Source organism: Jatropha curcas, chromosome 9, assembly GCF_041381405.1.
Source record: "Jatropha curcas cultivar XTBG-Jc1 chromosome 9, XTBG_Jcur_1.0, whole genome shotgun sequence".
Lineage (NCBI taxonomy): Eukaryota > Viridiplantae > Streptophyta > Magnoliopsida > Malpighiales > Euphorbiaceae > Jatropha > Jatropha curcas.
In genome coordinates, this window is record NC_143159.1 from 25,278,554 (window position 1) to 25,297,345 (window position 18,792).

At 31.3% G+C, this 18,792-nt stretch overlaps 2 protein-coding genes across 2 annotated transcripts; both read right to left on the reverse strand.

The window, feature by feature from the left end:
• Positions 1–1,464: 1,464 nt before the first annotated feature.
• LOC105637919 (Class II aaRS and biotin synthetases superfamily protein) lies at positions 1,465–9,649 on the reverse strand. Its single transcript, XM_012221600.4, has 7 exons — positions 8,156–9,649; positions 7,118–7,297; positions 5,834–6,091; positions 5,235–5,369; positions 4,467–4,748; positions 3,110–3,250; positions 1,465–2,103 (listed from the first exon to the last, which is right to left on the reverse strand). Exons 1-7 carry the CDS (start codon positions 9,482–9,484, stop codon positions 1,798–1,800), a joined length of 2,631 nt encoding a protein of 876 aa, XP_012076990.1. The 5' UTR covers positions 9,485–9,649; the 3' UTR covers positions 1,465–1,797.
• A 3,960-nt stretch (positions 9,650–13,609) lies between these two features.
• LOC105637928 (putative protein phosphatase 2C 74) lies at positions 13,610–18,175 on the reverse strand. The gene is made up of 5 exons (XM_012221613.4): positions 17,292–18,175; positions 16,559–16,744; positions 15,011–15,181; positions 14,619–14,798; positions 13,610–13,986 (listed from the first exon to the last, which is right to left on the reverse strand). The coding sequence occupies exons 1-5, from the start codon at positions 17,853–17,855 to the stop codon at positions 13,837–13,839; spliced, it is 1,251 nt and encodes a 416-aa protein (XP_012077003.1). The 5' UTR covers positions 17,856–18,175; the 3' UTR covers positions 13,610–13,836.
• Between the last annotated feature and the right edge of the window lie 617 nt (positions 18,176–18,792).

An 18,792-nucleotide genomic window follows, 5' to 3' on the forward strand; every position in this document is an offset into this window, starting at 1 on the left:
GCAGTCTGAGCAGAAGATGACAAGTAGACACAAGTTGGTTTGGATAAAGTGCGTATGCACATTATATAAAGAAAGGTATTTTTATTAGGAGGGGTGACACAATAGTAGTGCTGTTAAAAGGAAACTTAAGCTCCATGAAAAATCATTTATCTTCAAAAAAAATATTGAGAAAAATATTTTTGAAAGGACTTATTTTTACTGTTTGGTTATAAGGTTAAAAATTAGTTAAAAATAGTAAAATTTTTAACTCATAAGACTATAAAAAAATATTAAAATTTTTAACTCTCAAGACTATAAACATATTTATAAATAATAAAAATTTTGTAATTTAAAATTTTATTATGAACCATGAGAAAAAAAATACAAAAGATACTAAATTATAAAAGTCATCGAGGACCACTGGTAGTTGGTGATGAATGATGACTGATGGTGATGGTTACAGATGATTAATAAATTAAAAGATATGTATTTATAAAGTTATAATAAATTTATTAATGTCTGAAAAATGTTTTTCTCTATTGAAAATGAAAGTAAAGTCATTTTTCTTAAAAATGACTTGATTTTCTTTTAACTGGAAAAATATTTTTCATTGACTTATTCTCTTGAACTCCCTAAATAACGAAAAATTATGGAAAATATTTTCCTCCAAATACGAAAAATTATAGAAAATATTTTCTCATAAATTATTTTATAGAAACAATTGAAGACTTAATTATTAAATGGAAAAATTACTATTTATCTTCTTATTTTGTCAAAATATATCATTGTCTTTTTATATTTAAAAATATACATAGTTTTATTTATATCGTTTACCCCCAATATATTTTTATCATTTACAATCAATCACCGGCTACTATCACAATTTATTATTTCTATACATTTTTCCTCATATTTAACAATAAATTTAAAATATAAAATTTCTATAACTGCAAATATTTTAAATCCTATAAATTAAAAGTTTTACTAGTTTTAAATAATTTTTAATGTTACAACCAAACAGATTCGGCCAAGATTGGAAAAGAGTTCGGCCATTCAAACTCGACCTAACAAAAATTGAGGACCTTAACGTCAATTTCACATTGTGAGAAAGTCATCCCAATTTTCTCTGGCAGGAGCCCTGGTGTGAACTTCACATTAACAATATGATTTCAGTTTCCATCCTCAGAAATATTACCCTAAAAAATGATTAAAAAAAATTTAATAATTGGAGAAATTAGAATTTTGATCAGTAAACTAAAACTAGTACATCGAAAGTCACCCTCACCTTCACCTAATTTGAGCAACTCACTAAAAATTTAACAAGAAAACGCAAATCAAAATATTACTGTAACCTTCAAAATTAGGTACCATTGCAAAGTGACTGATCACTATAACAGTTAGATGATAGTGTAACAAAATTGACAACTGCAAAAGGGGCAAAAAAAAAAAAAAAAAAAAATGAAAAGAGAATGGCAAAACAAAGTCTGTCAACCAACAGCTCAAAGCTCAAATGTCAACTATGAAGAAAATAACATTCTTTTATCAAATTGTATTGACCGGTTCACAGATTCTCACCCTTTTGTCAAAAAAGGGAGGAAGCTATTGCAATTTCGTTAAAGAATAAAGAGCAGAAGTGACATAATTGCAACATAAGGCTTTCGATCTTTTTGGTATATAAATACCACATTTCGCAATATACCCACTAAAATTATATAAAATACCTGTGTGAAGCATATCATATATGACACAGTGGAGGCTGTGATGATTTAGTGTTAGAACAGAACAATGGTTCGATTTTGTGTTGAGCAGGTGAGATTTTCATAGGCTCAATCGTCTCCTAAGTTCATCAACAAATGTACTTCTAGGGACCTCTTCTTCAACTGTGGTTTCGAGGTTCTTTATTTTTACAATCCCTTTCTCTAGCTCCTTATCACCCACGAGTACCATCCAGGGAATTCTAGACTCTTTTGCACGGTCAATGTGCTTACTGAACCTTGTACTCACAATGTATTCTGCTTTCAACTTGGCACCCCACAACTCACTAGCGAGCTCTGCAGCTAAAGATAGTTTACTTTTATCCCCTAGTATGCTCAGCAGAATTTGGGTTTCAGTTGGTCGAGTTGTCTGCCAACACCCAAAAGAACAAGATTCATCAGTTCAATTTGTTATACGATTGAATAAATATCTGAACATGACGAATAGACAAAAACCAAAAATTCATTAGCTTTTTAACAATAGCAAATCCATACAAGAATTACATCAGTTGATTATCTGTTAATATAGTTTTACTTAACAAAGAGTGAACCAGAAAACTTTGTGCCATTACATTAAAGATCGAGTTCCATTTTGGATGGAATTGACAAATTCATATGTTATTTCACTCTTGCAGATCTGAATTCTGAAATCAAAAGGCATAACTTTTTCAACCATTTGGGCATTAACAGAAAGAAATTTAAAATTTAAAAATAAACCAAAATATGGATGCATCTTAATAGTTCGTCACAATGTTGAAACAATGGAATAAGAAAAAGTTCAAAATAAGAAAAAGTTCAAGAAATTTTAATAAGGAGTAAGGATCTTTGTAAATAAAATTAAGTTAATGAGATGTAGTTAATTCTGCTAGGATATGACACTTGTGTGATATGGCTTTTAATCTTTTGAAGACTACACTGCAAAGGAATTGTCAAGTAGAAGAATAAATATAACCTTGGAATAGAGTTGTGCAAAGAAGGCTAACCAAAGCACTTGGTCCAATTATAGTTTGCGTTTTCTTATGTTCCTCATATTTTCAATTCCATTACAGATTTCTCCTTTCCAAAATCTCCAGTTAACTGATCAAAAATATATTAAAAACATTCCACTATTACTGCTAGTACAGACTGTCATTAAGTACCTCAATTTGTTTTATCAAATACTGGGTTCAGTGAACCATGATCATCCCTGATTTTGAATGCCGAAGATAGTGATCAAGTGTAAAACATATTTAATTAGGATCGCCTAAAATAATTTTATCATATAGTCAATCTAAAAGTGGCATGGTTGTTACTAGCTCAGTGGTTCATCATCTAACACAAAAATTAGCTAACATTCAGATTATATACACAGAAGTCACATGAAATGTCATTATCACCTGGTTCCGGTCCTTTACAACCTGCTCCATTATGGTAAATACTCGCTCAATTCCAAGACTGACTCCCACAGCTGGAACCTGCTTTGTACCAAACATTCCTATAAGGTTGTCATATCTTCCTCCAGCAGCGATGGAACCAACCTGAGTTATCAATAAGTTAATCATACAATTCTAGGAACAAAATCAGAGCTGTGCTTGCATTATTAATAGGAACAAAATAAATAGAAATAAGGAAATTGGAAGAGTATAACAGAGAAATAATAAGATAAATCAGCCATATTTAGATTTAGGGAGGTAATAAAGGGTAGTGCCTGCATCTTATTTACAAGTTAATTCCAGTATTGTGCATCAAATAAGAGAAGCTGCATACTAGCACTGTAATTAGGCTAGGCTGCCGATAAATCCCCTGAGCAAAATCATTAGTACTAAAATTTTGTGACAGATCAGCACCGCTCTCAATCTGAGTAGCTAGTCAAAGAAGCCAGAGTCACCATCAAAGACTGGTAACTTGATTTCTTCCTCTTAAAGGAGTCAAAACTTCTCTAATTCTATTATCTGATAGAACAAAAAACTAGTCAAGCAGGAACCCAGAAGCTGCAATAACAACTTTCTAAAAGAGAGTGAATATATATATATATATATATATATATATTAATATTAGGTTGAGAATAGTCCTCATAGGCCATGACCAGCTGTAGGCTGCAAAAAAGGGGAGGCTGTCCTCCCCCTTTCCCAAATCTCACAAAAATGATTAAGCCTCCCACCGTATGAAAGGATGGTGGAGGGGCTTGAACCTGAGAACCCTTACTCCCACTCCATTAAAGAGTAAATGAAGAATTTTCAGCCTATTTTTCGTACTTTTTTCCTCTATTAGATGGCCTCAAAATGTATCATTAACTAACTTGGTCTCAAACAATTTTACAAACCTTTAGAAGTTCCATTTAACATCATTCAGAAAACCACTGAAGCAAACATCAATATTTCTCAGCCACAATTCTACTACTGCCATATGCATAAAGTAGCACCTGCAACCACTAATACTAAAATCAATACCACCATTTATCAACAATCAATGTAACATTGACCACCAAGTCAATTTTTGATTGCCACCAATATCTTCATCACAATGCCACAGACAAAACAATGTTTCTCCGGTGCAGAAGATAAAAAAAAAAAAAAAAAAAAAAAAAAAAAAAAGAAGAAAACCCCGACAACTCCAAACCCCCATAGAATGAAATAGTAGGTTTACAAAGTGAAGAGATGAGGAGAGTATAATTTTATGCTAAAATCTTCAACAGGCATTATACTAATTCACTATGATTAGTATAAATATCCAGAAGCATAAATGAAATTTTACCTGTGTAGTCCCTTTAAAAACAGCTTCAAATATGACTCCAGTATAATAATCAAGCCCTCTAGCAAGACTCAAGTCAAAAACCACTTTGTCAACACACTTTGACTTCTCTAGAGCACCAAATAAAATTTCCAAGTCATCCAATGCACGTTTAGAAGATGCGTTGCCCAAAAACTCACTGCCCTCTTGTTTAAGCTTTGATAATAATTCCCTAGGTCGTCCCCTTTCCTTCACAAATGTGCCAATCTTGTCTGCAGTCTCAAAACTCAATCCCTTCTCCTCAACCTACAGAGACTTTAAAAAATCATATAATTCGAAAATAAAAAATAAAATATAAAATAATGTGAAATAATCAGCTAAGAATATGCATGAAATTATTAATTCATTAAATAAAGCGAAACAAAGTCACCATTCATCAACCAACATAATAAAGAATGAAAAGCTAGCAGGAATACAAATAAATAAATAACAGAGAATCAGGATAAGGGATAAAAAGGGGTAATTACTATATAGTCCCTAGATTTTGCTCAAATATACTAGTAAGGACCTCGGTTTTCAAAATTACACTATTTAGTCCTTGCATTATAATTCTGCTATACTATAAGATCCCATGGTTAGTTTTTCCATTAAGTATTTGTGAATTATCAAAAACATTCTTAAGGATAATTACTATATAGGGACTCAATAGTATAAAATTACAAAAATTGAGCTTTTCTTAATGAACTTAACAAATAAATATCAAGATTGGATCTGTATTCTCAATGCTCTTACCATTTCTTTTTTTACTTGCTCAAAGGATTGCTTGTCTAGTTTGTCAATACTTGAACAAATAGTACGGAACTTTTCAGATGGCACTCCACAAATTTCTAGCATGCCATCCAACAATTTTCGATGGTTCAATTTAACCTGTCACATGAGATGAAAACCAGTTGAGTGAGTACTTAAAATGCTTTAATAGCTCCCATTTATCTCCCACAAAGCTATCAAAAAATGCAATGAACAAATTGACTAGCACTTCTCAACAAATTCTGAGCCAGAATATGCAAAGAAAAGCAAAGAAATATCAAATAAGCTTGGATTCTGTTGGTACTGCATTAGCCACAATTCAATGTATCAATAGATTTGTATTTGTCTGAGTTAGTAAAAAGCATATGCTTTAAATCTTTTACAGGATTCTAATTTGATTTTATTGTCTTTTAAGAATCCATAAAATTCATGATTTCATAGTTATGCTATCTGCTGATCTCTAATGTAATAACAGTTATATACATTTGAAAGGATTAGCATTATCAAATACTATCAGAAACTCAATTTTTCTTGAGTATATCTAATTCTAACAAGGATGGGGAAAACCATTTCGCAAGAATTACCTCATAATCTCCAATGTCAAGCTCATCAAGCAACTCTGTCAAAATCTTAACAATCTCAAAATCTGGTCCCATTTCTTCATATTGGCCAGCAATATCAAAATCACATTGGTAAAATTCACGGTATCTTCCCTTAGATGGGTTATCTCTTCTGTACACTTTAGCTATTTGATACCTTTTAAAGGATGTGATACCATTCATAGCCACATACCTTGCAAATGGAACAGTTAAGTCATACCGCAAAGAACAAAGCTCTCCACCCTGCAACATGTGGTAAAAATAAATTAACACAAAGACATGACAACTACAAATAATTACCTAGACTCCCCCCTTAACATAATCAACTAAATAGACATATATGGATAAAATGGAGCCAACAGCAGCCAACATAGGGAAGGAAGCACAAAAATAAATATATAAACATACATAGATATAGCAAGTTGAAGTGGAAAATGAACCCAACATGAAAAAGCCTAGCATGAGAATGACATTTATAATAGTCAATTACGAATTCATTTAACTATTTCAATCACAAAAGAAAAGGCTAAACACAACTGAGAGCCTAAAACAGGCTAAATCTAAAGCACAAGTTAACTTGAAGGCTCCATTTGTCTCTCAAAAAATATTTTTCTAATTTCTGGCTTTTGAAGCATTTAGGGACATTGGTCAATGGAAAATATTTTGTCAATGATAATACTAAATCATTTTCAAGGAGATAACTTCCTCTTTTTAAGGAGTAAGTCATTTCTGAACTTCAAACTCATTATAGTAAAAGAACAACACATAAACACACATCCATTAATCAACTGATCATTGATGGTTACCATTACCTTCACTTGCAGTCACCACCCATCATTGTTGAACATTGGCAGTATGACATTTTTTTATATATTTTTTATCATATTTAACAAGAAAGTACAAGCATTATTAAGTTTTCCAACTAATTTTCAATATTACCAGGGAAAAAGCATAGAATGACTTCTTTTGAAAATGTTTACTTGGAAAATATTTTCTTAGAGGCAAATTATTTTCCATGAAACAAGTGAAGCCTAAATTATCTAAATATATTTGACTGGAAACAAACTTCACTTGCTCCCCTAACATATTCTTGTTTCAAAAATTGAAATGCAAAGGCCTTAACATGCACACAAATATATCTAAAAGCAACAATAATTAAAAGTTGTAACAATAACACTAAAATGCTAATGAATAATTAAAAAATAACAGCAACACAGTAACTAACAGCAAACATGAGGTCACTTGAATTAACAAATATACCCAATTTACCTGGTCAGCAAGATCATAAATCAATTTTGAATCCTCCCCATATTTCCCCATAAGAGTCTCTCTCAATTCAAATGCAGGAGTGTCTAAGGCTGTGGCGCCATGCCTCTTGAAGACATCTGTTATTATTGAAAATGCTTTCTCTCTAATTGCCATTTGCTCTTTGGCAAAATCACGAGTCCCCTAATATTTACACAATATTCACAGATAAGTATGTTAGATTCTATTGAAGAAAAACAAGAAATAATTTACAGAAAATTAACACAGGATAAAATAGACTCATAAATATTAATCCAAACATTCAGAACTCGAACTGTCCCAGTTACAGTTCCCATAACAATAATTATCATCAACATAGCATATAAAGTATGTATAATTGGATTAATTGTAAAGGACAGGATATTCTTTGCAAAATCTTACAAGATGGTGTGGTTCCAGTGATTTGAGTTTGAGTTGTTGAAAAAAGCATTAGGTTGAAATATTAATTAGAGGCATTAAGTTTGTTTTTAAGGTTACACCGATTCTGGTTCTTAAAAGCTTCAAATCAACTAAGAGCACTACCAATTTTTTTTTTCCCAGATCTAAAAATGTGCTTGTCCAGAAAAACAGTATCAACCTCAATACTAAATTGACTCTTATAAGCACAATGCTTTCCCCTGTGTCTATTGAGCATAGCTTTCGCAAACAATAATGGACAACCATAGGCAGTCTACAATTGGTGGTTTACTATAAAAGAGATGATATTCTGAGGATGATAAGTCAAACATCAATGTGGCAGACAATTTTTTTTTTTTCCAACATTCAATCTCATTATCTTCATTGTTAAGTCATGTAACAGCATTCCCATTGAATGGAATTACTCATTATACTTAAATACCCAGCATTCTCCCTCTTGCGTAATTTTTCATTTTTAAATCCGATGCCCCAAACCATGCTTGATGGGGACCATCATCAACGTCTAGTACTTACACCAAATATGTTATTTACTTTTCAACAATAAATGATAAATAAAAGCAGTAAATTCCAAACATAATCTGTTACCTTCGGAAGTTTGGGAAGTCTCCTACTCTCATTGCTTTCCACAATCTCTTTCACTTTCTGTACCATCACATCAAATTCTGGTTCTTTTGGATCAAAAAACAACAAAAGATCCTCAACCCATTTTTCCAAAACCTGCAAACCGTCACTGGAATCCTCTCCCTTGCTCTGCAACCTGTCCTTAATTAACTGTACAATCAAGCTAGTCCCTTTACCCAAAAGGGCCTTTTTCTTCTTCTTCTCACCCTTCTTCGCCACCTTCTCATCCCTCCCATTTACGTCAATTACTTCAGCGGCCTTTACACTCATCAGCTCTCCACCTTCAAGAGCCACAAATGCTGTGATACCCTCCCAGGCAACGATCCTCCACACAGTCCCCAACAATGCATTCACTTCGTGCACAAATTTCCCATTATCCTCTTCAAAATCTGAATCCAAAGCCAGCTTATAAGCATTTCTTAACACATTCTCATTAGGACATTTGCTTTCAAACCTAGTTAGCAAACTGTTTTTCAAACTCTCATTTCCCACTGATTCCAAATTAATTTTCGCCCGACACAAACTACTCTTTCCCAAGTTCTGAAGCGCAGCAGCTAATGCTATTACAGCTGGGATGGCGTCGCCTTCATAGACTTCCTCGCGAGAATTCAATGCGACCCGCGATACAGAATGCACTGACTTCACCACTTCCCTCAATCTTCCATTAATCTTTGGAATCTTAGAAAACGCATCATTCTGTACTTTACCCACCAGCTTAGACCCATTAAGCAATACTTTCATGTCTCCAGCAACCCCAATACCTTCCTTGTCAACATAGCCATCTCCAGTGTCCATGGAACTAAACGCGGACACATCACCCTTAGCTGCCTCACACGACAAAGCAGCAACAGCATCCACAACTGAAGCCAAAGCCGCAGATTCATGGTCCAGAATGGAACAAACTCCGAACACCTGAGCAGACGATTTCTCTACTGCAATACATTCCTTCTCAGTCAACTCAATTGAGTTGAAATTCCCAGTCTCAAATTTCGAATTTAGGATTTCACAAATCAGATTGGGAAGAAAAGTACGAATGCTGGTGGAATTGGACAACAGAAGGAGCTTGTTAAGAAGAAAGGTGAGAGAGGCGCGGATTTCGAGAGGGGTCAAGGATTTGAGAAAGGGGATTTGAAATGGTTTAAGAGACGGTGGAGGGTCTTGATCAGAGAGTAGTCTATCGATTGCCGATGAATCATTACGTAATTGTGCTTGGCCGGTGGCGACAGCGTAGACGGAAGAGGATGAAAGAGACGAACCCTTACCTCCTAAAGTTATAACTTTCACTTCTGCCATTAAAGACCTCTTTTTTCTTACGAATATCAGAGTCGGAAGCTGAAGCTGTTGCCTTAAAGATTTTTTGTTCAGAGCCACCAAACCCAAAAGCGCCAAATTGGGCAAGGTTTAGGACAATATCCAATGAGCAATTACAGCTAGGGTTTTGAATTAAAAATAAGCTGGTGCGTGCTAGGGTAACGTGGTGTCAATTCACGTCACTCGCAGCTGAGTCTTACTTTTAAGTTCGAAAAACAACTTATAACCGGTTACCTGTCAAAGAGGTCAGCTTTTTATTTATATTTTGTTTTAAATCAAAAATAATAGGTTTAAACTTTAAATACTTAACAGGACGAGAGAGAAATAAAATGCTGCAAATCCTTCTCCTCCATCGCATTCTTTCTAGCTATCGCTTCGGGTCTCGCCATCTCTTTCAAGAGAGCTAACTGTATCAGATAGCTGCGTTCCAACAGCCATCTCTTCCTATAAATTTGACCCTTCATTGCAGCAGGTATAATATTGCAAAATGTTAGATTTTTATGGGATTTAGAGCTTTAGAGTTTGTATATATGTTGGTAATAGTCTTTTGAGAGTTTAATTTTTTTTCGGAAATTCGCCAAGCTCACCAAATTATATTTACGAAATGGAATTAATTTGTAAATATATATATATATATATATATATATATATATATATAATGCTGAAGACAAAAAAAAAAACTTTACCATTTCTTTTTTTTTTTTTACAAACATAGGTGGAAACGGGTTGCTTTATTATTGTACATTATAATAGAGATTACTTTTTTGTTGTACATAAAAAAATTAATATTTATCAAATAATTACTTTATTTATATATTTTTTGAAAATCAACTGTAATCCAGAGAACTCGAATTCGAAAACTTTCACTCCTTATATAAATGAGAAGATTTATCATATTACCAGTAAGCTTAAGTTACAATATCTTGTATCATAAATAAAATTCTAACTTTGTATTTATTCCACCTGGGATAACTTTCTTTCTCACGTAAACCAAATTCAAACAAGTTATAATAACAGCAAATCCATTTGTCTATCCGTTTCCTCCAATAAATTAATTAATGACATCCTCAATGGTTGCGCCTCTAGTGCCCTGCACTCATCGGAGAATCTTCATCCCCTCTATTCCCGTTTTTTTAATTTTATTTTTTATTTGGAACCCTAGTTTCTCGGCCCTCGATCTGCCATATAAGGAGCGTGAATTCTCATTGTAAGGCTATTAAAATAATTTAATATTTTCATTTTATAGTCCAATCATTTGCACATGTAAATCCGATATGGCGGTCTAAGAGCATCTCCGATGTAATCATGAATTGTGATTAATGTGTCTTAATAAATAGAAGTTGTGGATAGTAATATAACTGAATGTGTATTTGTAGATGTTAAATTTGAAAAAATGGCTCTCTAATACTTCCTCGTTATATTAGAAATTCTGATGATGTGTATTTTATTTTTCAAAATTATATGTAATTAAAATTAAACCTAAAATTAAATACAATAAACTAAAAACAAACCCAACAGAGAGTTGCCGCAACAAATGACCATCAACCAAATACAAACGAAGAACAATTAAATATAAACAAAGAACAGCGTCAAACATATGCAAACCCAGTTTTTTTTTTTTTTTTGGTTTCAAAATTGAATTTGACCGTGTTTTCTTCGACTTTTCACCTATGAACACTACAAACAACAGACTAATGTTTAAATCTCATTTTACAAGTTCCATTTGCCATGTTTTTGCATAGTTTGCATTATACATATCAATTAATCAAAAAGGCCAACAAAATCTGTTGTGGGGTCCCTCCGACAAGTGGGACCCACACAAGTTTGAAAGAAAAAAAAAGGAAGAAGATGTGTGGTGTTGTGGACCCACACACAAAGTTTGAACAAAGAAAAAAAGGAGCTCGTTTATTTTGTTGTTCAAAGGACGATGCCAAAAAAAGAAAAAACAAAAGAAAAAAAAAGTGGATGCGTGATTAACACGTCCATTTGGTGGACGCGTTAATAACACATCCCCTTCTCCTATTTCCTTAAACAGATGTACAAAAACATAAAACGAAAGGATCCAGTTAAGTGTAGAAAATTTTAGGAAAGGGTTCCTAAACTTGGAAAAGAGAGAAAATAGTAAGGAAATTATTTTGGGATGTTTTTGGGAAACACTTAGAGTGCCACTATTTTTGTAATCTCTTTTGTACCTACTATTTTTAGTAGAAGAATTATTCGGAGTTTTTGTCCGTGGACGTAACCTATAACAGTTGAAGGGTGAACTACGTAAATCTTGGTGTTCTTATTTTTCATCTGGCATTTACGGTAATTATTTAATTTTTACCGTGGTTATTATTTCTGGTGGATTCGATCGTCAATCTCCAATACGTAATTATTGGAGGTATATGTGGTAATAGTAATTTTATTTTACTTTTATCACCGGTATTTTCCATGGGCCCCACTCGGGATAAGTTGTAATCCCAACAAAATCTAGCATGAGAAACTCCAATAAAAAATTTCAAAACACAATCAAAAAGGAAATACATTAAATCTATTTAAATATATTGAGAATCAAAATATAGAAAAGAAAACCTTATATCAAAATATGCAATTCCAACATAAGCAAAATAGTTCAATATTATTACACCAAAAGCAACAACACAATTTGTACCATTAAACTAGAAGAATTTCAGCAGTAAGAAATGAGAAACTAAAAGGCTAATATGCTTTCATTGTACTCAATTTGCACCACAGATATTTGCCTCTGCCACCAAACAACATAAATAAAAAATAAAGTTCAGGAAGCACTAATCAATAGCAAATACTAGATCCGGGGACAAAAAGAAAAAATCTGTTTCAGTGCAAGAAAAAGTCTGAAGCAAATAAAATAGAAGGTGTAAAAGGAAAATAAAAAAATAAGAAAAGAAATGAATAAATAGGAAAAAAAAGAATAAATAGCTAAGTCACATATCTAACAGATCCTCTGAAAATAGAGAGCGTGACGGACAGTGTCTATTTTTTTTCTGACACATCAAACTAACAGATTAAACAGACAATAATATTAGAGAAGGTTTTTGTTTTTAATTTCCAGTTTTTCAGTTGTGACAAATAAATTATAGCAATCCATAGTTACATTGAAGATGCTCTAACTATGGTCCTGTGCAGCTTATTTTTGAATATTCAGTTGGTCAAACATTTTCTGTTTGTATTCCAACAAAATGTTATGTAAGCTCGAGACATTGATTGAAAATTTTTTTGGGTTCAGACATTTGATTGTAAAAATTTTTCGTTGAGACACTAAAATAGAAAATTTTAGAGATTTCAAACACAAAATTATAATTAAGCGTTAGTTAATTATTGAAAAAACTAAAGAATATCTAATATTATTAATGAAATTAATACAAATATTATCTCAATTAATGTTTAAATTAAAGAAGTAAAATTAAAAAAATAATATAAAAACGTTTTCCTTGTCAATTTAGCACATTAAATTTTTTTTTTTTTTGTTTTTTTTTGTAAACCACCAGTACCCGGACCTTATTACTAAGGACCGCCTAATCCGGCTCGGAACTTAGTCACAGTTAAGACTCTTTATCTCTCCCTATAGGTGTGTTTAGTAGGGATTGAACAATAAATTATTTCTTTTACCACCTCAGCAAATTAATGTTTTAATATTATGACATGTACACGAATGTGCTTCTATTTTTATATTTATATAAATATCTCAAGTGATATTATTTAATATGTTAAAAAATAAAGGTAATTTAATTTTGATTGGTTATATTAATTTTCTATTTAAATCTAAACCCTACAAAATAAAATAAAAAATTATATTACATACTAAATAACGCACATATTAAATATTTAAAGAAGGTAATAATTCAATTTGATAAAATAAGAATTTATATAATATATTAAATACTGTATATTAAATATAATAGGAATATTTCCTTAAAAAATATAATAAGAATATATACAATGGTCGGTAAATAATAAAAAAATATAAATTCAATAACAAGTATCTACAATAAGAAACGACATGCGTATGCTTATTCAAATACTAATAAAATAAAAACAAAACAATACAATTCAAATAAAAAACAATAACAATTGAAAAAAAGATCATAAAAAAATTTTTTTTTTCTCTGTGTAATAGCCATCAAAATCTGAAGTTCTGTTCTATTTATTGTAGTTGAATTCTAATTTTTACCTTGCAAAATTCTTTGCTAGATTTACAAAAAGGTCCACTCTCAATTGAAAATTTCTTTCCCACAAACAATTAAATGAAGAAATAATTTCTAAATATATATACATTGTTGAATAAAACCAATAATAATTAATTAACAACACCATTAATTTGCCATGAAATTTTGAAGGTTTATTACCATCACAGTAATATCATCCATGTTGCCTCTGCTAAAAGACATGTCTACAAGCTTTTTGCAAGACTCAACTGAATTCTTGTCTCTTGAAATTACATCAACTGCTTCTTGCACATCCACCTGCAAATTGTCATAGATTAACAATTTTACTTGATTAGTTCCTAAAGATTCAAGAATTTTTTTCTCTATCTTGGGTTTTTCTTGAAGCTAGAAAATGGAAAATTGAATATTTTTTGTTGGAAATGAGAACAATACAAATTGCTTTTTAATTTTAGAGCAAAACAACTTATTTTAAAAGGTCTCGTTATAATTGTAAATTTTTCAAATATAGTTCAGTATTCTTTTACAAAAATTAATTTGTGATCGAGCATAAATTTTTACACTTATCATCTTCTATTTATTTTTATAGGTTAAACTATGTTCATAAGTCAATCCAACGTGATTAGGGCTACGTTCGGCAACAGTTTTTTTAAGTAACTTTTACTATTTTTTATAATATTCAGTAAACTAGAGTTTGAATTGGTTTTTAAAAGTTAAGGTAGCATTTTATAAAAAGTTAACTTATAAAAAACTACTCAAACAGCTAACGACTACTAAAATAATTAAATTAGCACGAGAGATCTAATCAAGTTCTGAATCCCCATTCACGATATATAATTTCACTAATTTTAGAGAGAACCCTGTTATATAATCTTCAGTTTTGCCTCCAGTGAATAAAAGATATATGTAAGAATATATGCATATTTGTGTACCTTATCCCACAATCCATCAGAAGCCATTATCAAGAAGTCACAATCAGAAGTTAGTGGTAGCCTTTTAATCTCAGGATCAGAAATGATCCAATCTTTCAAATGTGAGTCTCCAATAGCTCTAGAAATGGCAAGTGAACCTTGAACTCTCCATATTCCATTCCGGTAATGCACAAAACCACCCTGATAAATGTTTAATTAAAGATTAAATTAGTTTTTATTCAATTTATTAGACAAGAAATGTAGATAATTAACAAAAAAAATTTACTTGGAAGTTTTTCTTTTTAAGAAAACACAGACAGACCGAATCAGAACACAAGCTTTATCAAAACTATAGCAATTTTGCAGATCAAAGAGTAACTAAAATATGAAGATGGTGAAGTAATTAGACTTACAGAATTTTCGATGCGAAGGCGTTCATCTTCCCTGCTAAGTCGATGATCAATTGTTAACGTCTCAGCTACTCCTTTTCTACTCAAAATTACTCTACAATCACCCACATTAGCCACATATAATTCTCCATTCTTGAATAGAACACTTGCAGCACAAGCTCCACTACTTACACCCTGTTATTCAAAATCCAATTTCAAATTATCATTAACTGTAAACTTCTTTACTACAATATGAATGAAAGGTTGCATTACTCTCTATATATTTCAATTCCTACATTATAAAACAAATACTCGACTGCTAAAAAATTATTTAATCTAATACTAAAAAATAACTATTACATAACTTTATGGAATGGACGGTATTTTATATATATATATATATATATATATATAGTTTTGTTCTAAAAGAAAGCATACCTGAGAATAAATTACAAGCAAAACTTTGTGGCCATGTTTGTTTGGCAGAAGCTTTGGAATTAGATTTTAGCGTTTGGATCAAGTCAAAACTCTATATAATGTTTGGCAATATAGTTTTCTAGTAGCTTTTAGAGTTTGAGAAAACATTTCATGAAAACATTAACGTTTCAGAGAATTAATTAATTTTTTTTAACAATCATACCCATTAATTTTTTTCCTCAAACTCAATTAATTAAATAGTAAATGTTATTTTTTATTTAAATAGTTGACATTATTTTTTGTTTAAATAGTTAATACTCCCTCTGTCTCATTTTGTTTGCATAGTTTGACAAAATACGCATATTAAAAATTTAGTCTAAAAAAAGTTATTTTACTATTTTTTACCCTTAACTTATTAAGATATTAATAAAAATCATTCATTTAATATACAATTATAAAGATGATTATGGAAAAAATAATTGTTTACATATACAAATTTAAAAACCTTAAAAATATTTTGAGATGAAAGCAGTATTATTTTTTGTCATTATTCTAATTTGTTCTATAAATAAATGTCAGCTAGTAGCGAACAGTTATTAAAATAACTAATATTACTGAGCAGACTCTATATACGAAACACCACTTACATAATGTGCAGCAACTTACAAGATATATAAAGGGTCTAACTTGTAATTTTGGTAACTACAAATATTTCAAAACATAAAATAGAAAATATTAACTAATTTTTATTAATTTTGATAAAAACATCTGCAAGTAACGTGAATGAAATGAGAAAAAATTAAAAAGATCCAAATAATAACTTTTGTAAAAAATTAAAAAAAAAATCCAAACATCAAAGAAAATCAAATAAGTAACTAGACAAAATTGTCAATTTGTGAATTATTTCCTTTCCATTATAGCACTTAAACCAACATATTTTATTTCATCAATGGTCTAAGGTCATCATTTACGTTTGAAAACACAAGTTGAATTTGTCCACATGATTCCTTACTATGTAAGTAACAATTGCCATTAAATGTGCAAAATATGGTTATACAAGTTCAAACTTCAAATCCCATCAAACAATAATTAAATTACTTGAGACTTGGTCAATGTATTTTTATTATTGAAGTTGAAAAAATATATTAATTTTACCTGGCTAAGAAAGTCCTTATCTGTAACAAGGTACCCTCCATGAATGGCTTGTTCAACTAATTGACAATTATCATCTTCTTCCTTTCCTGAACTTTCCATTGCTTTTACAATGTTCTTTCCTAAATTTTCTGCTACATAATCTGCTGCTGCTCGCCCTCCATGCCCATCAATCACAGCAAAACATGCCTGTATAGGTAAAACAAAATTAATCTTAAAAGGGAGTTATTATCTATCGTTGGCCTCCATGGTAGAATCAGTCGAGGGTCCGAGAGGCGGTGATTTACTCTCGCGGATGTCAGCTGTCAGCGGTTGGAGTCCGCTTATCTTAAAAATGCTTTGCATATATATAATTAATATAATGAAATAAAGCAAATTAACCATGCATATAGAGCATCCAAAGAAAATTTCCTAAAAAGAACACAAACATGGATTGTACTAAAAAGCTAGTTTCGTGCACGAAAACTGACTTATAATATCACTTTATTTTCAAAAAAATAGAGGGAAAAGGAAAAATCGAAGAAAAAAAAAAGAATATATATTGCAGATTTTTTTTTATCATTTTTATCTCTATATATATAAACAGAAAATGGCTCGATTATATATATGCGTTATTTTATTTCAATATACTTACATTATTGATAAAAAAAATGAAGATAAAATGCAGATTGGGGTAGCATTTTTGGAGGGAAAGAAAAAGAAATTAGAAATAAGTTATGAATTAATTTATAAATACCTGCTTTGCATCACCAAGAATATCTGTCATGACCGCATATCCATCTTCCATGACCTGTCTTCTTCCTTTCTTGCTAGCCAAACAGAAATATTTCCCTTCAACTTCAAATTCCTTATTCTCTAATTTTCTATCTTTCTCACCAAATTCCAATTTGTTAGGACAATATTCTGGCACAACCAATCTTGCAGGCCTCTTCTTCAACTTGACATTTCCAACTTTTCCTATTCCTAATTCTTTATTATTGTTATCTTTTAACAAATAATTATCATGCAAAGCCTTTTGATATGCTTCAAAATGCAAATTTTCTTGCATGAATATTTTCTCCCCCACTTGGGTTTCATGCGAACCCTTTGAAATTTCTTTTGAAGCCTTATTATTATTTCCTTGAAACTGACTAACCCATGAGAGAGGAGAAGACAAAGAAGAAGGAGAAGATGAAGAAGAAGACGTAGATTTAAGGCATAAAGAGGCCATAGAAATGGCCTTCTTTAGATTTTGAAAAAAGCAAAAGGCAATAGATATAATTATAGAGAAACCCCATAAGAAATCCTCTAAATCTACCATAACTTTCTTCTTGACAAAATTTTGTAGGCGCAATAATAATAATATTGCATGAGATTAATTGTTTATATATATATAGAGAGAGAGAGAGACAGAGAGACAGAGACAGAGAGAGAGAGAGTGAGAGAGAAGGGAAAAGAAAAAGAAGGTATGAATCATGCAAAGAAGCAATTAGGAGTTTGAAACATTGAAAGGTTCTTTATAAATTGAAAGAGGCAAGAAGAGGGTGGGAAAGGAATATTATATGTATAAGAACAACAGCACACTCTAATTATATTTCTTTCTTTTGATGATAATTATGATTGACGGGTCAAAGAGAGAGGGATAATAGAAAAAGACATGGGAAAAGAGACAAATTAAGAAGGAATTGGACGATTTTGACACTTTCAAAGCCAAAGAAATGGTCTTATATAGTATAATAAAATGAATGAGATGGTGGGTAATGTGGAATGAGAATTTAATGCAAATATACGGCTTTTAGGTTGCGTGTTTGGGGGTTTTGCTTTAATTCACTGCTATCTATATATATTATTGCCGCTGACTTGGTGAAACAAATTGATTTGAATTTGTCATGTCCTTTTCCTTAGGGATTAAGTATTGGCCAATGCTAATTTCACCTTTTTAATTTATTTTGAAAAAAATCTGGTGGCACTCTCAATTTTTACTTTAATCTATTAAACACTTTAATTTATAAAAGTATACCAATTAACATTATAAAAAAAACGGAGATTTGTGACTGACAAATCCGTCGCTAAATCTGAGAAATCAGTCACTAACTTTATTCAACGATTAAAATTGCGACGGATACAAGTCCGTTGCAAAAGTACTCGTCGCAATTTCTTTTGCGATCAAATTACTTAGTGGTCGCAAATTAGCGACCGATCTGTCAATTGCAATCTATGGAAAAGCAGTCGCTAATTTGTGTCTTGTTTTCCAGTTG